Raw genomic sequence first — 20,843 nt, 5'->3', positions numbered from 1 at the left:
TTTAACCTTTCAAAGCAATATTCAGTTACCACAGCAGCTCCGAAGTAAAATGGCGAGGCTGCTTTTCTCTTCTTTTGAGTATTTATTTCTTTTTGTCCCGTTAATGTCGAATAATGAAAGGAACTGCGAGGGTTTTTGAAGGGGGTTGTGAAAAGAATGAAAGCGGGAGAAAGGCAAAAAAAAATATACCAACATAATGGCTTAATTTCTCACAGCATGTGCAGCACAAATGAACAGTAAACACATACCACAGAAAAATGCAAACAAAGGCTGTGTTTGCTAAAAGCTCCAGGAAAACATGGGGAGTGCCCTGAGCGGTCATTTGTGCCATGAAACCCTCTCAGCCCTGTGCTGCCAAGTCCAACAAGCCCAGGTTTGTAGAATCACAGAACCATGGGATCATTGAGTTGGAAGGGACCCTAAAGGCCATCAGGTCCAACCCCTGCACTGAGCAGGGACACCCACAGCTCCATCAGTGCTCAGAGCCCCATTCCCCAACCTTGGGTGTCTGCACCACTTCTCTGAGCAGCCTGTGCAGTGCCTCACTGCCCTTATTGTAAAAAACCTTTTTCCATTCAGTCTAAATCTCCCCTCTTTTAGTCTGAAACCATTTCCTTTTGCCCCATCACAACAGACCCTCTGCCAAAAAGTCTGTTCCTTTCTTACAGCCCCTCTTAAGATACTGAGAGGCATTCTATGAGTCTCTACCACAAGTGCAATCACATACTGCCTCATTCTGTGACATCAGGTAGGGCTGTACAGTTTGCTCCTTCTCCTGACAGAAACTAAAATGCTCTAGCTAAGTGCTGTGTCTCAAAAATGGTGCCTGTGGGTTTGATACAGGTGTTTCAAATGCATACTCAGATTGAAGATGGAGACAACGAATGTCAGGTGAACTGAATTATGCTCAGTAGCAAGCACAGCCTCTCCTCTAACACAGCTGTGTTCTCAGTGCATTCTAGCATTCTGGTCTTGTCCTATGTGTGCTTTCTAAATTTAAGTGGCAGTACATTATTCCATTTACATTTTGTTTTCTTAAATGAACTAGGAATGAGTACACTGCAAAACAAATCCCAAAGAAGTCTTCTACACTAAGGGTAGTGAGGCACTGGCACAGGTTACCCAGAGAGGTGGTGATGCCCCATCCCTGCAGACACCCAAGGTCAGGCTGGAGAGGCTTTGAACACCTGATGGAGGTGTGGGTGTCCCTGTGCACTGCAGGGGGTTTGGCCAAATGGCCTTTAGGGTCCCTTCCAGCTGAAACAATCCCATGATTCTATGATCCTATGAAAGAATCATAAAGCCATTCTCCTCAGATGGAAATATGCCATCCCCTGATGTCAGGAAGTCACTTCTATCATAATAAACTTTTTCCAGTATCAAGACTGTTGTGTTTGTTTTGTTTTGTTTTCCTATCAATCTGAGGCTAAGAAGGAGCTGAATCCTATGAAAGAAATAAAACATATGTGAACATTTGCTGCCATAAGTAAAGGCAAATGTACTCTTGACAGTATCCCAAGATTTTTTTTTCCCTTGAAGATTTCCATAGGCACGTTTTTGATCGCAAGATTGGAATATGTCATGAGCACATTCAAATATTCATTTGCATTGATATTGTTGCCAGAAGCCATCTCAAGCCATCATCAGACATTTTGGAGCCCCTACAAAGCTTTCTGTGGGATTGGAAGGCATCCAACCAGGAGAAAGCAAAGCCACTGTGAGATCTGGATAGCCAGTTCCACGGGAAAACTGCACATTAATGAATGGCAAGCGCTCAAAGTAGTAGTTATGGTGAATAACTTGCAAGAAAATCATTGGCTGAGAACCATCATGTATTTAAGCTATTTGATAAATGAAATTTTGAAAGAAGCCTGTTTAAAAATAATCCATTAAAAGACAGCAGGCTTATTTTACAGCTAGATTTGCTAAACAGTACTGCTAGCTGTAATGAAATCACTGGATTATAAGTTGCCCATCAGCCTTAATGCAGATCCACCATGATCCGTACTTCATCCTGCACTTGTACACGTTTAGGTATCATCAGAGCCTATCTCTGATTCATAAACTATCAGAAGAAATCAAAACAGTAGTACTGGGTACCTGTAGTTCAGATCTTGCACTGTATTCCCAGCATTTCAGAAAAGGGCTTGTGTGCTTTGTTCTTATTTTCTATTTCCTCAGCACTGGTCTGTAAAAGCCGCTAGAGCCATATTTCAGTTCTTTGTCCCAGGAACTGAAGACACCAAACCCATTTTAGCACTTTGGACTTTTCACACCTGTATTGCCCAGTTCAGGATACACCAAATTTACAATTCCCTTTTTAACTATGATGTTCAGGCCAGTGCCTAACAGTCCCTCTAAGTTTAAATTCAAATCCTGAAGGCCTTAAAAAAGCATATCCAGTTGTCAACTCGTTAGGCAGCATAATGCAAGTTCTCTGCTTTTTGGTACACCTCGTGCTTAAAAGGAAGCTAATCTCAGAGATATTTAGGGCAGTTTGCAATGTTAATGTATGAGAAGGTGTGGACACAGGCATGCACAGGTGAGACTGCCTGAAGGGAAGGCAAGGAGCTGAACAATCTGCATGCACAGCATTCTGGCTCAGAAACTCTCCAAACACAACCCTCCCCAACAGGGAAAATTGGAAGAGACAGATGAGAGGATGAAAAATGAAGGGATCAGCAAAAATGAAACCTAATATAAACCCGACTAAAATAAACTCAGCATGGCTCCTATGGCTCACTCAGAAGAACATCTTCTCTGAAAGTTCATTTGCAATATCTCTGAAGAAATGCAGAATATAATTTCTGTGTTGTGCAAGACGAGGAGGCATTGGCAAATCTGTCTGATGAGATGAAGAAGTTTGTAAAGAGAAGTACTGAGCACTGCAAGATTGCCTCACAGGAAATGCAGCAGAAAGTGACAGCACTCCTAAATATTGGGGTTAAGAGTTTGAAAGAATAAAGATTTTTTAAAAGAATTGGTTTAAGTGAGGTCAGAAGGCTCAATGCTGTGACACTGTAAGGACTGAACCAAGGAAGTTGTGCTATTGAACAATTAACCATAGCTGTTTGTACACGACTTTTGTTTTTTTTCTGAATGTATGTAGCAACTCTTGCTGCAGGACATCAACACTGTTGTTTTTTTTTATATAAATAGTTGTCAGTGTCAGCAGCAGATCCCTCCTGGAGAAATTCAAGGCTATATTTCATTTGATTAATGTGCTTGTTAAGCCTCAGCTATGGCAACAGGACAACAGAGAAGCTAACTGTGTTGTAGGCTTCAAAAGTACGAGAATAATTGATGTGGATTGAAGGGGTTTGTTTGCTTTTGTGTACGGTTTTTTTTATGCAATAGCAGACAGTTGAGAAATATGTCAGATCACCAATACTGAATTTTCAAGAATATTAGGATATAAAAAGCTACAGACTATTCAGCTACCAAATTAGCTGGTGCCAATCTCTGTCTACTCTCTTTAGCATAGCCCTGAGACTAGCAATAAATTATTGTCCAGCTCTACAAGTATATTCCATGTCTTTACAGCTTTGATGGGAGTCCAGAAGACACCACAAGGTATTTTATTGTTGGGAGAAAAAAGCCATGCAATAGCTTACAAATTGATTTGTGATCGTGTCTAATCCTATTGCTGGTTTTAGTCAATCCTATTCTTCCCACTGTGTTTTTCACAGAAGGAAATGTGGCCTGGCACCCTAAGGAATCAGCTAGGAGCTGCTGTGACTTCTTTTTCTTGTACCTGAGAAAGTCTCCTCATCTAAAACTGACACTGAACTCAAGAATTGCTTTTTTCTCTGAGATATGGACATTAAAAAAAAAAGAAGAAGAAGAAAAAAAAAGAAGCATTTATTTCTTTGCAGTCAACAACTGAGAACAGACACAATGAACTTGTCACCTCTGCTTTTGTAATGGGCAAAGTTGCAGGGGGTATAATGACAATGCAAGTCTGCTGAACTGAGTGGGCTATAGCATATCTGCATGACATCAGCATCCCCAGCAGGGTTGAGGAATTGTGTCCTCTGATATCACTTGTTTTCCGTTACAGCCATTTCCATCTTCTATTAACATTCTTCTGTGATGAGCCCTTATTATTATAAACCCAAATTCCATAGGACAGCATTTTCCACATAGCCGCGATGTCCCAGAAGCAGTATCACCTCTGTGTTTATTTCAAGACCCCTCTCTGCGTAAAGAAACTGAGAAAGAAAATCTCTTCCAGGAGATTTTCCTGGGGAAGATAGCACTGAGTTACTTATTTTCTTTAAACAACTTTAATACTGTAATGGGCTGAGGAGGAATGCCGGGAGAACTCAATAGCAATGCTTAAAGCAACTACCAGGTATGCTGCCACTAAGACTAAAAAGGGAAGATAAAGAATTTCATTTCATGTATTCATTCACAATACTCAATGTATGCAGATGATGATTCGAGGGAAGAAATTGGTCAGGGTCAAACCTCAGTGGCAAACTGCCTTGAAGGCACATATAGGAAATCATTTGGGGAAGCTGGGGTCATCTTCATATAGAGCCTGCAGGCTTCTGAGAGGTTTAGAGCTAAATCAGGGATGGCTGCCTGTGAGAAGTCTGTACAATACAGAGGCAATTCTTTTAAATAACAAAATGCTGTTGCATAAGGAAAGAAAAGGAAAGGGAAGCACATCTACCTCGCACTACTGGGTCAGCACCATTCCTACACAGCCCAGAGAACCACATGTCCTCACGATACCTAGGCATGATGGATGAGCTTTGCAGCTGGCAAGGAAAAAGTGAATAACAAGTCGAAATGACCTTTGTTTTCACATATAGGAGTCGCTGTGCCTTCCTCCAAAAACATAAAACGAGGGACAGCAAACAGTAAGTGGGGTATTGGGAATGTTCTGAGCCAGCAAGATACAAAGTGAATGGATTGCTTTTTAGGGCACGGTGACCCACAGGAATAAATAGAAGTAACAACACGCTTCTTTTAGAGACTTTGTATTTGGATGGAAATCACAATGTCCCTGTTATTATGTAAGTTCAGAAATAAAAGGCAAGGTCTTGCCTCTGGCTGGTTAGGGCCTCCAAACTGCGCCTCAGATTCTATCTAACCCTGTTTTGTTTTTTTCCATATAATTGTTCTTTGGTCATCTCCACGCTGAAATTAGAGTACTTCATTCCTTCATTTAAGGGAGAACTTTCTTTTGTAGATTTATGCAGAAAAATCAGCATATGTATGTCTTGATTTTTTCAACTTTAATGGCTCGATGCAAAGATGAGCAGACATGCAATACATCTCTTTGTGTTTCTGTTCAGACTTCTTTTCAAAGGAAAAGCAGGAATGGCCTCTGAGAACTTTTGCTACTGAAGAGAATGCTAACACAACCTCCTTACTTTAAACTCAGCTATGGGGCATGCATTAACATAAGGCACTAATGAGCCCGGACTCTTCGGGAAGGTGTGAAGCTATAAATCAACTCCTCACAGTTCTGTTCAGTTGGATCCAGTCCATGCAGGTCAGATCACTACGTGCTTCTGCTGAAGCTTCAGTTTGAAGGATACAGAAGCAAGAAAGGAAGACAGGAAGAGGGACACCTCTTTATACCCTATGGAATGGGCAGCAGTGAAGCTGTGTTCTGTCTCCCATCTCTAGTCCTCAGGCTTGGGGAATTAAACCCCCTTAAAACATGACTGGTTTTCTCAGGGATGTTTGTTTGGTGGAAATCGTGTAAGAAACATTTGACATCAACTTACTCTATCCCAAAAACTTACGAAGAAGAGCTGTCAAAAAAAGTGGCCATCACCCAGATTTAGTTGATTAAAGCCACATGAATAAAAGAAAAATAGACGATCCAAGGTCACCTCATTTTCTCTTCCCAGCAGTTGAATGTCAGCTAGAGGAAAACACAAGGCTGAATTCATGTCTGCTACAAACAGATGTGGTCCCTTTGAAATAAATGTACCCACTTACTCACACGGTGCCTGCAATAAGTCTGTTAGTGGGTTTTTATGAGATCTGGCAAGTGTAATGCTATCTGTTAATATCTGAAGGTGGGAGTGTTCAGGGAGTTGTCTAAAAGGCTTGCAAGACTAGATCTGGTGATATCCACCCACACTAATTAGCACATTACATAAAAGTACAACAAGTTTCTCTATGCAAACAGTAGAATCACTTGCCCAGACACTTTCTGTGATTCTAGAAGAGCTGTTGGAAAGGACTCTGTTGCTTTTTAACCTCAGTGGAACAATGGAGGGAGGCAGAGTTCAGTTCCCACTTTCAGGGCTTGCTCCTGTTCTCCACCTTCCAAAAACATGTCAAGCAGAGGAAGAGTGTTTTTAGAGTTCATCAAGGGCACATAAAGGAATGAGATTATTATTTTTTCCCCATCAAAAGCAAAACACAGAAATCAAATATTGAAGAGGAGAAATCAGCTTTACTTACAAATGACTCCTTCCAGTCCTTCCCTCTCCCTCCCTACTCTGACTTGCTAATTATGAAAATTCCTTGGTGCAAACATCAGCCTCTGAAATCCTGAACTGAAAATATTTAAATATGGGCTCATTTAAATACAGGGTCTTTTCATGTCAGGACAACGAATGTCCCACAATGGCTAACATTTCTTCATCATTCCCGTTTTAAAACAACAGCAATCTCCTACACAAAAACTATACTAAAGGTCTACTTCTTCAGAGAATGGAGCCAGTAAAACCCAAAGAGCTTACCTAATTTCCTATGAAACCTCTGTGCCCTGCTCTTACAGCTTCACCTCGATTCCTGCAGCAGGATAATAAATACATACCCTGATTTAGATTTAGTCCAGACTCTTTGTGTGACATCTGGCTTCAAGATGGTGGCACTGAAAAGTGCAGTAATGACACAGGAATACAGAAAGAAGAAAAAAAAGTTTGGAGGAGTAGAAAGCAGGAGGCAGTGGAGAGAGGAGGGAAAACCAAAATTAAAATAAGTCAAAGGGCGGAAATTCCTTTGGAAAGGCCTTAGGCTCCTACAAAGCTTGTCCACATTTGCACCACTTCAAGATTACCCAATACCAACCTTATGTACAAAGGGACAGCAGACCTCAACGGGCATTCCAGAGGAGTTTTCTTTTTAAAAAAAAAAATCTTTGTATGTATCCATCCAGACTTGCAAGAAACTCACTGTATGTAGAGCATTGTATCTTGCAACACTCACAAGTGAAGAAACTCTATTACCCAACTCTTCCTTACTATCTGAAAGGCAAAGTCAATGTTTTCCTCATTATTTTCTGTTTGCTGCATACCTCTCCCCCACTGTGACTGCTATTTGACCTGCTGTCCGCTCAGAGACCCTAAGGGAAAGAAAGAGGGAAGTGTGAGTGTGCATCTCTGTGTGAGAAGAGAGAGCTTATGAGAGTCCCTGCTACATTCTGACTGGTTTATATTCATTAGAAAGAAATCAACAGCACTTAGGATGTAAGACAACCTCTGAAGATAGGGAACATCTTTGATGTAAGGCAGGAAAAGAGTGGATGCATTTAAGGGACAGGCTATGGGCATGGATAGAATTGCTTTCAGCATGCACGTGAGTTTTTACCTCTCTTTTACATTAGGATGTCATTAACGAATAGAATCTCACCACAAAAGTTTGATTTAAGGGGACACTGCAGGGTGCCTTGCTGCACCAATCCCTTTTGCTCTTGCATCTACAAGCCTGGCGTGCCTGACTGTGGTTAATTAGAAAATAGAAAGGATGAAAGTGCAGAAGGGGAGGAATTATCCCTCTCCAGTGTTTCTTAAGTGTGTACCTCTAATACTCCTATCAGATCCTGGAAGAGTTCTTCCCCCATTGCAGCTGTGTTTTCAATGATTTAGGTTTCCTCTCAAAAAATGGACAGAAAAATAACGCTGAAAGCATCTATTAGGGAGGGCATCACAGTCTCTGAGATCAAAGTTTCTTTTCATCCTCTCCAGAGAGCCTCAGACATTTAGGAATTTAAAAAGCCCTCCATTGCAAGATGCCTTGTCAAGGCTGGCACAGGGCTTGACGCTTGGAAGGAAAGCACTGACCAAGACAGGAGAATGCCTCGAAGCATCCATGCAGGCAAAGGGATATCAATGATACTGCACCTCTTCAGCTGCTCAGCAGAGACACACCTAGTGATTTGCAGTAAGGATGACATTCATACCATCGTTCCTCCTAAGTAGTTAGTCTCCATGCTGAGATTCTTCCTTTGGATCTACCCTGCAAAAGCAGCTCTCAGCTTTCCTGCTGTAATTCATATCTCTGTACAAAGTTAGACATTTTAAAACGATTGATTTCAGCTTTTTTTTTTTTTGATCCCTCTCCACCCTTTTGGTTTAAGGCAAATTCCTTTCTATAGCATTTTCCATTTGAATCTGCTGAGCATTTGACAAATAATAAAGCAGTAACATTCACAACTTCTGAGGCAGGGAAAAGCTAGAACTATCTGTTTTGCAGGTCAGGGTGTACCTTGGGATTATGCAGCTTGGCCCAAGAGCATCTATGAAATAAGGTCAAAACTCAAGCCTGGAGCCCTGACCTCACTCCTTTACTTCAACCACGTGGCTTTCCTTGAGGAAAAGGTGTTCATTCAGGTGTTCTCCAGGCTGGCTTGTGATTTTCCTGAATTGCAACGATACTAATTCCTCTTTTAGTAGCAGTGTTTCAATACGTTTCAACTACAGGACTATGCCTAGGCTTGGATGCAGACTGCATCTGGCACTGGAATGCAGTGTTGCTCTTGCTAGGCTGTCAAAGAGTCTATCATTATAAAAATAAATAACATCTAGCTGCTTCTGGCATTTCAGTGCAAGCAGTATTTATCACTTTTGGCTGATCAGTGCCTGATTCAATGTCTCTAAAAAACAATGGGTATATTCCCAGTTGAATTCAACATGCATTTAATCAGGCCTTTGCTAACTGTGCTTCCAAACTCCACATTTCATGAGCACTACAGCACTGTCTCTTCCATTTTCAGAGAATTATTCCACTTATTTCATTGTGCAGATTAGTACAACGGATTTTACTCTGTATGGATTATGTCACTGAATGTGTTTTTGTACAAGCAGGCTCTAGATTTAGTTTACCCCCATGTGATGCTGTCTTACATGCGTGGCAATCTGGAATTAATGCTAAAAATATATATATTTCATCATAAATGAACAAAAATATTCAGAAAGACAATTACATTCCATATATGAGCTCAATGACAGAAGGAATCTTCCACGATTCAAACTGTATGCTCTTCTGACCGAGCATTGCTGTCCAGCCTTCATGGGTGCAGTAAGACAGCTTTCCTGGGCACAGAGCAATCCTTGCAGAGAAAAGACCTGGGGAGTTTTTCACAGAGAGAACAGCAGTTTGCTCCTTCCCTGACATGACTTGGGAACGGCTTCATCAACAAATATAAAGCGAAGGAAGGGAAGAAAGCTTCCATTCAATGTCCACGACTTGTAGCTCTTCATTTTTAAAGTTCCCCATTCAAAAAGCTGAAATGTAATCAGTGTCAGTTTGCAATGCAGTTCCTCCGAAGGCAACGAACGAAGCCTGGGGTGTAACATGCTGCCTCTCAGCTGAGACAGCCCTTTAGAAACAAAAATTACATCTTAAAACTATGAGCAGATTTAACAATCGAACCCTAAAGAATTTAACATCACATAAACATTTCACACTTTTTGTTTTTCTTGCCAAGGGTCCATAGTCTGGTCATTAAATCCTGTGCAAAGGTCATGTTTCTATGGATATGACCTGCAAGAAATGTGTTGCCTCAAAGCAGCGCGAGTCACATGAACAGGCTACAAGCCAAGACTGCTGATTCACAGCCCTGTCAGGATTTTCATGCTTGTGCTGGTTTCACTGAAGAACAGTCCTTCCACCACCAAGTCTATGTTCGTCCTTTAAAAGTGTTCATGCAGGTGTAGCTCCCAGAAAACTTGTGGATTTCTTCAAGTGCTGCCTGAGGGAGAATGCTGCAGGAGGAGCAGAGAGAAAATAAGCAGACCAGACAAACCTTTCAGTCTGTTCTAATAGGAGGATATGTAAATATATATATATATAATATATATATTTTTTTCTTTTAGTATTTAGTATTGTGATTATTTTCCATTTCCGTTCCTGATTGAAGTAGGTTTTCCACAGGCTTTGGTGCAAATTTGCACAGAAAAACGTTTTAATATGCTTTTTCTATTCAGTTGTTTCAGGATATAAAGTTATGACTTTCTTTCCTTAGGCACTTTAAAATAATCCTGTCCTAATCATACACACAAATATTTTTGATAGCTTCACGTCTTCTCTAAATACAGCTGTGATGCACATACTTTACTGCATAGGAATCCATTACAATATGAAGCACAGAGTCCAAAGAGTGGTTTGCTGAATCAAAACGAGACGCATATGTTAGTGGTTAAGAAATTTCCCAGATGGCAGTTTAGACCTCAGGAAACAGAATCCTGGGGAGATGGCTTAGTGGGCACGGTGGTGATGGGTTGATGGTTGGACTTGGTGATCTAAGTGGTCTTTTCCAACCTTAACGATTCTATGGTTCTAATTTTGGGAGTAAAACTGGTTTCACACAAGGCGTAAACTGAAGAAGAAAATCTAACAAATCTGCTAAGGGAACCTCAGAAAAGTTTCCCTCTGTTGCTTCTGTAGCTCTCCTGGAAAGGGATGACTTGGTCTGAACCCAGTTACCTGATAAACAGTCAAACTGAGGTTTGTTTTGGTGGACAGACAGAGCAGGACTGTAAGTAAACCTTGCCTCACTAGCTAGGCTATGGCTGGGCATGGGAAATATTTACCTTTTCAGGATGACCAGAACATTCATTGTCCATGGAAGGAGCAGGAAGGCTTGATTCATCTGCACAGCTTCCACTGTCCTCCTAGCCACAGTCTCTGGCTTGAGAGGAGGAAAAAGATTAGGGAACCTGAATAAATAAAGTAAAAAATAAAATAATTATTTGTCAACCAAACTCCTTCTTTTAGAAATCACTGTCCATGTTCTGTTACTCACTATAAGTTATCATTGGCAGCTGGTATTCAGAATTGCCTCAAAGCAGGCTAGAAGGGACAGGAGATTACGAAGCCCAATTCCAACCACTAGTACTGTGTTATAGCTCAAGGGTTTAGGATGAAGTGGCAGAAAGTATTCAGCACCTTGATTCAGGGATTTTCTTAAATTGTCTGCAAACCAAAGCCAAAATGCTGTCTTTTCAATGTCAATGTTCTTCCTCTCTGCTGCTTTTTGATTCATTCAAATTCTCGACAGGTGAAAGACAAATATTTTTCCTTACAGTTTTTAATATCAAACGTAATTGGAACTAGATGATCTTAAGGGTTATTTCCAACCGAAAGCATTCTATGATTCTATGACTCTGTAAGGCTTTTCCTGGCTGGATGCTGCATATTTTCTTGACTAAGAGGTTATTTTGTTGATCGTAAAAGATTAACTTGGTCAGCCATTAGGCTTTTTTTTTTTTAGTTTAGCTTGTTTTAAAGGATCTAGTGAAAGCCTTACTTCAGTAAATGGATTTCATTCCCTTTAGTGGGAAAGGATTAAATATATCAATGGATAAAGAAGGAATTTGCACTGTTAATTCTCAAGCAATTTGTAGACTGCTCCGTTTTGAATGACCTCAATTTTCAGATTGCCTCCCCTCCCTCTCTAAGTGGCTGCAAATGGCCCAAATACACCCAGGGAAAAATAGCTTTCAGATTTCTCTGTAGAAGCAACTGCCTCACTAAGAACAGGCAGGCAGGCTGCATGAATATGCCAGCAAACTGAGGGAACCAGTCTGATGAGTCCCAGGTGGCCTAGAGTGACCCTCTGTTCCCAGGCAGCCAAATGAGACATCAAATTCTCTTAACTAAATGAAGCATTAATTAGGAGTGTATTCTGATGATTCATTTAAAATGAGATGCTTTATTCTAGTTCCCCTGGACTGACCTGATTCTCATGCCCTGGAACATCTCTGTGCTCGTGTGGAAGGGCAGCACTGTTGTGGCATTCACTCCAGGACAGTCCAGCAGCCCCAAGGTCAGGCTCTCCATAAAGGCAAAAGAAGCAGCTTTGGAGGTGCAGTAGTCAATGGCACCAGGGATGGCTGACAAGGCCAGGACAGAGTTCAAGCAAACTATGTGTCCATTCTGCAACTCCAGCATCCTTGGCAAGAACGCTTTGGTGGTCTGAAGAGCACAACAGAGGGGGTGAGGGGCAGAAAGGGTTTACTCAGCAGAGATACAACAAAAACAACAGTTCCTGAAAAAAACAACAAGGTGACACAGACAACAAGTCAAACTGCACTGCCTATTCAGCCAGGAAAGGAGGGGAGCAGTGTCTTGTTGCTTTGCACTCTCTGAAAGCTTTTAAACAGGAAAAGTTTGTATAGAGGAAAACCAATATTTCCTAGTGTATACATAAGCAGTAGCCACAGATAAAGGCCACAAACAGAATGCTTTGTATATTAAGAGCTTCTTGTGGAGGATAAAGTCCTCAGCAACAAGATGAAATCACAGGAAGCTCTTTTTTTATTACTAACTCAAAATTGAATGAGTTTCCTTCCCCGAGCAAGACAGTCTTGTGCTGATGTTCCATACACATCACTGTACAGAAAACTCTCCTCTGTGGGCTCAGGTTTTCTCAGCAGACATCAGATGTTTTGCTGGAAATCACAGAATGGGGATACAAGAGCATCAAATACTACATTGCTATTGGAACCTTTGATGGTTATTTTATTAACTTTCATTTAGAAAGACAAAGTATCAGCCATGAGTTTATCTGTCACTCTCAGTCCCAAGTCTGAACCCATGAGATGTGAGAGCTTATCTTACCCAGAACTGTCCCAGGGTGTTTATATGCTGTGATTTGAGCAGTGCATCATCATCACTGTCCATCAGACTTTTACCATGGACCACAGCAGCATTGTTCACTAGGATAGTGATGTCACCCACCTGCAAGGAAACAAATAACTCATTACAGCAATCACTATTTTATCTGAATGTCTCCTATTGCCAGGTTACACTTCTATTTTCATAGCTTTTGGCATCCTGTCTGCAGGCATTGTAATCCTTCTGGATCACTTAGAACTTTGCATGACATAAGCTGGATATTCACCTTTCTTTTTTCCAGTATGACCACCTCCCTCAAAGATAAGGAATTACTACATTTTGCCTACAAGTTCTGTTTCTGCACACCAACCTTCTCCCGCACAGCTTTGGCTTGCCGATAGACTTCCTCTCTGTTTCCAACGTCACAGATGAAATAATGGCATTCTGTCCCCATCATCCTGATTTCCTCTGTGGTCTCCTTCAGGCATTTCTCAGTTCGACCCCACAGGATGATCTGCAGCAAAAAAAAACCCAAAACCTTTTGTTAGAACCAAAGTACTTCTGCTTCAAATCTAAGATAATTAAAACATGCTTCTAACTTCAACAAATTGATGAACATCTTTGATGTGTTTTCACTGCCAGCCCTGTTGCATTGCTTCACTTAAGACTAACAATGATTTTATAGTACATGCAGATGGGACTTCAGTGTGCTGCTGGTGGCTGGATCCCACTGCTGATACTCTGCTTGCAGGTCCTTTACCAGCAACAACAAGAAAAAACAGTTATTTAGCTTAACCCAATAAATACACGAAACACTTCACAAATGCAGTAAGACATTTTTTTCCAGCATATCCAATATAACAATTCCCAGTGCTGGCTGTTTCCAGGCTGGTGTCCTAGCTGCTTTTCAAACGAGGCTCATCCTAATACAGCCATTTAGAGGGAGAGATTTCAACCATTAATTTAATTTGCAGCTAGTGCAAGTAAGATTTCATTTGCCACTCCCAGTTAACAAACACAGTAAAACTGATACAATAGTTCCTGCATAAAGAACAATACTGGATGCCCATGGAAACAAAACATTGTATAGCACAGATCTGACACATAATGAGGACAGAACCAGCACAACCCTGTCTGTGTTTCTCTACCATCACGGAAGTGAGGAACAACCTGAGATGTTACCAGGTTGGTTAAATGTCCTCATGGGGTTTCACACCTCACTAGTGTTCCTAGTGAGACAACAAGGTGAGTCTCAAACATAAAATGGTGCTTCCACCACAAACTTTCAATCAGTAATCTACAGCATAACAGATTCAATGGAATATTTGTTTTCTTACACTTCTATTTTTCTATGAACTGGAAAATGGCATGATTCCATCTCTGTTACCTAAGATATCTACATATGGATCAATCTATCATTTTTGCCCTTCAAGCTACAGTCTGCTCTGTGTTCATCATGTTCAAAATGAATGGCCAGTGATTGGAGAATGATACAGAAACCATCTGACTGCTCTGTGATCCCAGCAGCAAGATCCAAAGGAGAAAGAGCAAAAGATTGCCACTGCTCACAACCGTGGCTCAAGGCAACACAGGTTTTTCCACAGTAGTTTGTGTCCATCATGCACAATTGCTATTTAGTACTAAAAAAAATAAAGACATTTACATAATCAAATGCAGGTTTACTCTAATCAGAGATAGGTAAAAATGGGCATTGAAAATGGAAACAGTTTCACTGCTCTTGGAACAATGCTATTTCCAAGCAGTGGTCTTATCACCTGCCATCCAGGATTACAGTTGTTTCCTGTATCACTGGGTATGGAGTATGGATCAGACTGTTAAATTGAATTGTTTATGGTTAAAATAAGCACACTTAGATTATTATATCTGTATAGTTTAAGTCCTTTTCAAAAGCAGAAAGAAGAGGGAAAGTAAGTCTCAATTACACCACTGCTTATAACTCAGTCCCTATAATTAATCATGAATCCTTAGAGTTGGAAGGGACCTCTGAAGGCCATCTAGACCAACTCCCAGTACTGACTTAATACCAGCAGGATAAACACAACATATTGGGTCCTGTGGTATTCCCTCCCCACAACAAATCCCTTGCAGAAGGCTTTAACATGCTTATTTTTAAGAATTATTTAAACCCATCTCATATCTGGTACTAAAACTGATATCTGGCAGGCTCAAAGAGCTCTTCCCAGTGCAACTAAGCAAGAGCAAAGCCCAGAAGTATCTGGGTTCTCATTCATTTCCTAAATGAGTTAAATATACAATTAACCCCATTGATTAATCACTGGTTTATTAATCTATAAGCACACGCAGGCAGACTGCTGGCTGTCCATTCTCAAAGTCACCGAAGGGCTGGAGGACTGGCTAACTTCAGAGCAAGCATTTCATGGGAAATCTCGTCTCAGAGCATCTCATTCGCAAGGAGAGAGCTGTGTTCAGACTGAAAAAGCTGTAAGAAAGCAGATAGATAACAATTTGGCCTGCGTGTTGGCCTCAGCACGTTGCTGTTGGCCATCAGGCTTTGGCATCTACACAACGCCTGTAGAACTGAAGACTATTTACACGCTCCTGAACTCAGAGCTAGACTGGGTGATATTTTGTATGCCTACTCTGCAGACTTCAGGGGAAATGGAGAACGTGAGAAATTTCACAGGCTCCCAGGAAATATTTACAAAATATTGCTTAACTGTAAGGGTACGCAGTTACTTGCTTTCTTTCACAACCTACATCTCTGTGGAAAGGGGAGAGAAAACACTACAAACTGTCGACAGAAGCAGCAACAGAAGCATTTGACTGCAGTGTTTGCATCAGTGTGGAGTACAGCCTCTTCACAGGACTGCATCAGTGATGTGCAGGCACTGCAAGGTCAACTGACAGCCTGCAGAGTGATGGAATGCACGGCAAGAAGAGCAAAGAGCAATAAGGTAAAGGCAAGGGGAATAAATACGGCAAGAGATGGGCCTCACATATGCACTGTGGCTTTCCCACTGCTATTGCAAAACAAAAAGTAGATCCCTCACTCTTCACTTTCATCTGTTTCAAACACCCTCACTCCCCAGAGCTGCCACTGATTCATTGAATGCCAGGAAACATACATGGAGGAACAGTTAAGCGAAGAATGACCTGTTAAAGGAACATCTGTCTGTGATGCAGCTCTTGGACATAATGTTCTTTATGCCCCAACAGTTACTTTGGGAACTTGAATATCCTATAGGCAAGTCTTGCAAGGCGACCCTATTAAAATTTGGGCCATCTGGGGAAGGCAATTTGCTGGTTATCCTGCTGACAGCATTAAGTTCAGGACTGATTTTTTTTTTTCCATGGGAAGTTTTCACGTCCTTGACACTGTTCACACTCAGGTGAAGGCTTCAGCCTGCATAAGAGAAAAGCAGTAAATAAAAGACCATTCTTTTGTGAGAGGTGAAAGTTCCCTAATGGCACAGTGGGAAGCGAGGTTTCCTGCCATCATTTCTGCTACTTTTTACAGATGTATAAAACTCAAAACTCAATACAACTTGCTTTTGGTCCAAATTCAAGATTGAATGCTCCTACATGGTCCTATGAGATCTCCAATTTCTTGTCTTACATCTAGCCAAATTAAATTGGCACAGCCTTCACTCTAAAGACTCTGAGAAGACTGAGTGGCTGCATCAGCCTCATCACCCATCCTCACCATCACAGAACCACTGAGACTGGAAAAGACCTCTAAACCCAACCACCAGCCCCACCATGCCCACTGACTTTCCCCATGGGACGCTGGCCAGGAGGTCACCACGCTTTACTGTTGGACCCCATCTCTGTTGCAGTGATGGAGCAGGATCTCCCCAAACTCTTTTTTTGTGGTTTTTGGTTTTCTTGGCCTGCTCACATGGGAGCCCTATGGTTGGACATGGGGACAGAGTGTGCTCAGAGCAATGGGGCCACTGGAGCATTTTATTAGGAAGCACAGCTTGCAACCTGTGGGCACAGTGTGTGTTCCTGTTCCTTTTTAAGGTTAATTCTAAACTGGCAATGACTGTGACCCAACTGGAGAGAATGACTCTCGCAGACACTGTTCCCATCTGGGACAGAGAAAAATGCAGAAGAAAGGAGAGGAGATTCACAGCACTGCTTATTACACAGCCTGTCAGGCACTGCACAGCCACCCGTTCAGGGTAATTTGATGGTGGATAGAGGAATATTTAATCTGTGTCTCGGAGAAGTTCTTGGACAGACAGTTTTCCGTCCTGGAAAGAATCCAGCCACCATTTCTTCCCCCTTCATCTCCTCCCTGCCGCACCAGACACGCTCTCCTTTCACAGGGTTACTGACCAGAAAATTGGGGAGGGCAGCAGCCCAGCGAGGCGGTAAATCCCTGCTGTGGCCCTGCTCTTACCTCGGGCTGACCCCAGCAGGCAGGTGGGGTGTGAAATCCATCGCCTGCGAGTGCTGGCAGGGCAGGGGGTTTCCACACCGGGCACAAAGTAATGGATTTACGGCGACAGAGGAACGCAGCGTGCTTTTCTCTCTTACCTCTGGAGGAGGGCCGTGACATCACAGTTTACTGCAGATTTTCCCAGGATTTATTCATGCTAAACAAACCTTATCTCTTTATCTTCTCCCCTCTGGCAAGGCAGAGAGCTGCTTATCTTGGCCTCAAGAAAATCACTCCAGCCCCAGTGGCAGACCCCTAGCCCTGCTCTCCCAGAGGCCTCGTTTAACTCCGGGCTTAATCTGCTAATGAGACATGCCCTAAGGTCAGAGGGCAGCCAGAGGGAAGGCTTTGGCTGCTGCTGGACTGCAGAGACTTTTCAATAGAGCCAACACTGGCTGCAGGCCCGCAGCCCCAAACCTGGCTCTAGGTTTCAATCCCTGCTTTCCACCCTACACAAGTCCACGTGAGTTATGCTTTTGATGATTTATATAAACTGGTCTAGATTGATGCTACTGTCAACCACAATATATTCACGTGACCTGTGCTCCCAGAGCCTCAGGTATGTGATTAGTACAGGAGATGAGATTAATTTTACCTCATTTACAAAGCTATTTTGCTTGTTTGGTCCAATCTTATTGCTAGCAAAAGTCAAGAACGACAGCAAAGGGATGCTGCTGTTACATCTTCAATTAAATCGGCATTGTATCCCTGGCAGAGCTGCTGTGCTGGACTTTGCACCACAACTGAAAGGTGACCCACAACAAAAGCTTTTCTGAGCCTGAACACAGCATGGCTTAGGTTGGAGGAGACTTTAAAGACCAGTCACTTCCAAACCCCTGCCATGAGTTGGCTGCTCCCCACCAGCTCAGGCTGCCCAGGGCCCCATTCAACCGCCTTCAGAGATGATGCAGCATGCTACAGCACCTAGACACGTGCTCTTCTTGATGCTCTGGGTTATCCAGGCTGTATTCTACTGCACAATTCACTGCTACTCTTTTCCAACACAACAGCATGCACAGTGACTAGGAGAAGTAACTTCCACCCCCAGAGTTTCTGTATTTCATGATTCACAAAGCAATAATCTGTATCAACTGGCAGGCATTGAAAGATTAAAGTGCTGCAGAGACGAAAGTGCCCTTCCTGCCTGATCTCATCATTGCTACCTCCACAAACCAACCACAATGCCTTGCCTATCTGTAGATAAGAAGTATTTGGTAGGTCAACACATTTTCCTCCCTTTCAACCTCCTTTCGAGTCCAGAGAAACAAAAGTTGCTCTGTTTGAGTTGGTAACTGTAATTGCACAGACCTTTGTTCAAACAGAGAAAGCCCTTCTGCACCTAATTCTGTACTTTTAGGAAGTACAAAGTGTCAATAACCCATTGAAGTGAACCAGTCTTATCCCCATACACTTACAAAGCCTGGCAGTGCTAACTTACACTGGCCCTCCAAATGCACGCATTCCAGTGCGTGCCATAATCCTGGCAGAATTTGGGTATCATGAGATCAGGAGGCTAAATCCTACAACCTCAAAAGTGTTTCTGTTTTTTACAATGGCAAAAGGATTTTCTTCTTCACCCCTTCCCCTGTCTTGCCCCCAGGGCAAAGTCAGACAAGTTATTTCAGGAGCCCTTCATGGGAGAGGCATGCTAAAGACAAATTACTGGAAGAGTGAAAGGTGTGGCAATTCAGTGGGAAAAAACGATCTTTGCTTTAGAAAGGGGGGGGAAAAGAAAAAAAGAACCTTTTGATGCTTGAAGTAGGTCAAAATACTTAACCCAGCTCCTTAGTGACACTGGTATAAAAATAAGCAAACAAAGCAGGCCAGTGGCAAAATTTTCTCAATTCCCACAGTGGAAAGTGAGTACCAAAGCTGCAAGGATCTGGCAGAAGAAAGATTACAGGTAAGCACAGGGGAATCAAAGGAATTAGCCTGTTTAGCCAGTTTACACACGTTTCTCTACGCTGGTACTTAGAGGTTGTAAAGACATCAGGTGAGAAGAATTTGATTTAACCCTGCCACCACGGTAAGCACAGAACACAGTCCTTATTATGAGCTGCTCTGAGCTGGGGCCAGGAGTAACGTGCAGTAATGAGGATAAAACTTTGGTCTACAGAGACCTCAGAAGGAGACGAAAGAAGTGAACTGCAGTTCCTTTCCCCTGGAGTCAGAACTTTTATTACTTCATACTTTGACTTTGCACTCCATGGAATCAGTGTTATTTCCCTAAACCAAAGTCAACTCCAACTGGACCCCAGTCACCTCCTTTTTTTTTCCTCTTCAGGAAACAAAGCAGCACCTAAAACATCACAGAGAGACACACAGACACCTGCCTGCCATCCTGCAGAGGCCTACATTGGACAGCAAGCTTGTAGTACTGTCTGCAATGAGGCATTTGAGACCAGCTCCCTCTGAAGAAGTGAACAAATGCCCACTGTTCTCACAGTCAGGACTATTTAAGGACAGGTGGCCACACGCTGCCTTTTTTTTTTTCTTTATTTTCTTTTTTTCCCCAATGCTTTTTCCAATTGCTTTTGTCTGCAACACGAATTGCAGACTGCCTTGGGAGCAACACTTCTCAGCTCTGCTGTACAGAGCAGTTGAGGAAGGGGAAGGGTGAGGGTTGTTTGCAAGAAGGGGTCACGCAGGAGTCAGCCTTTACAATCCTATTAACGCTGGGACAGGGTCAAACGGAGTGCACGTTCCAACAAAAGCACCAAGTGGCCACAAGCTGTCACCCCGCAAAGGTTCACCGAGGCATTTGTGGGGGAAAAACGACAGATTTTTAATGGTGAATGTCTGCCACACCATGTGTTAGGGCCGGCCTCTGCTCCGGGGAAGCAGAGCACACAAAGAAACACCCAGCAATAAAACCCCTCTGGCTGCAAAGCACAAATCTGGGGCTGGGGGGGGACATTTGGAAGGTAGGGATTCCATAAGAAGGCTTTGCAGATATCCACCAACAGAAACATAAGGCTCCATCCTGCAGAAATAGCCAGCGTGCTGCCGCCTCCAGTCGCTTGGCACGGCATCCTGTAATCCAGGCTCATGTAAAAATGTCCACAGAGAGCTCAGGAAATTGTGGGGAGGGTAAACATGCAGGTGCAGAAAGCCCTTTTGTCCTGCAAGGAGAGCAGGCAGGATGGGGGGATAGGATGTCAATAAATAGCATTTCAAAAGGGAAAAAAAGAAATGACTGGGTCTGCTTGGCAGAAATGCTACGGTCTGCATGTTGTCCTTCCAAAATTCTGCATTATTGCGCTTACTTACAGCCCGTGCCTCTCAGAGAGAATTCTCACCATGTGGCAGCTTTAGTGTGCATGTCATATAGCTGACCACTGACTAGGACAGTTATACTGACACTGAATAGTGTTTGTTTCAGTAAAGTTAAAGACAACCCAGAGTTTAGATGGCAGGGAAGTGTTAGAAGTAAAGACTTGGATCCAACCACCTGACTGGGAATGGGATTCCTAAAGATTCCTGGTTCAACCAACAGCTAACTGAAAAGTCTGCTCCTTCTTCACTAGCAAACTGGAAAAAGAAAATCAGACCCAAGACGAGCTTGGGGAAAATAAGAATTAAAGAGCTACAATTATTGCCTTTT

General features: G+C 42.5%; 1 protein-coding gene across 1 annotated transcript; it reads right to left on the bottom strand.

The window, feature by feature from the left end:
• Window positions 1-8,546: 8,546 nt before the first annotated feature.
• On the bottom strand, window positions 8,547-13,327 carry DHRS3 (dehydrogenase/reductase 3). Its single transcript, XM_010722929.3, has 5 exons — window positions 13,184-13,327; window positions 12,817-12,936; window positions 11,933-12,171; window positions 10,788-10,913; window positions 8,547-9,959 (listed from the first exon to the last, which is right to left on the bottom strand). Exons 1-5 carry the CDS (start codon window positions 13,268-13,270, stop codon window positions 9,875-9,877), a joined length of 657 nt encoding a protein of 218 aa, XP_010721231.1. The 5' UTR covers window positions 13,271-13,327; the 3' UTR covers window positions 8,547-9,874.
• Window positions 13,328-20,843: the final 7,516 nt, after the last annotated feature.

The sequence above is a fragment of the Meleagris gallopavo genome, chromosome 23, assembly GCF_000146605.3.
Source record: "Meleagris gallopavo isolate NT-WF06-2002-E0010 breed Aviagen turkey brand Nicholas breeding stock chromosome 23, Turkey_5.1, whole genome shotgun sequence".
In the NCBI taxonomy this organism is placed as follows: Eukaryota; Metazoa; Chordata; class Aves; order Galliformes; family Phasianidae; genus Meleagris; species Meleagris gallopavo.
This window is presented reverse-complemented; position numbering and strand designations above follow the sequence as displayed.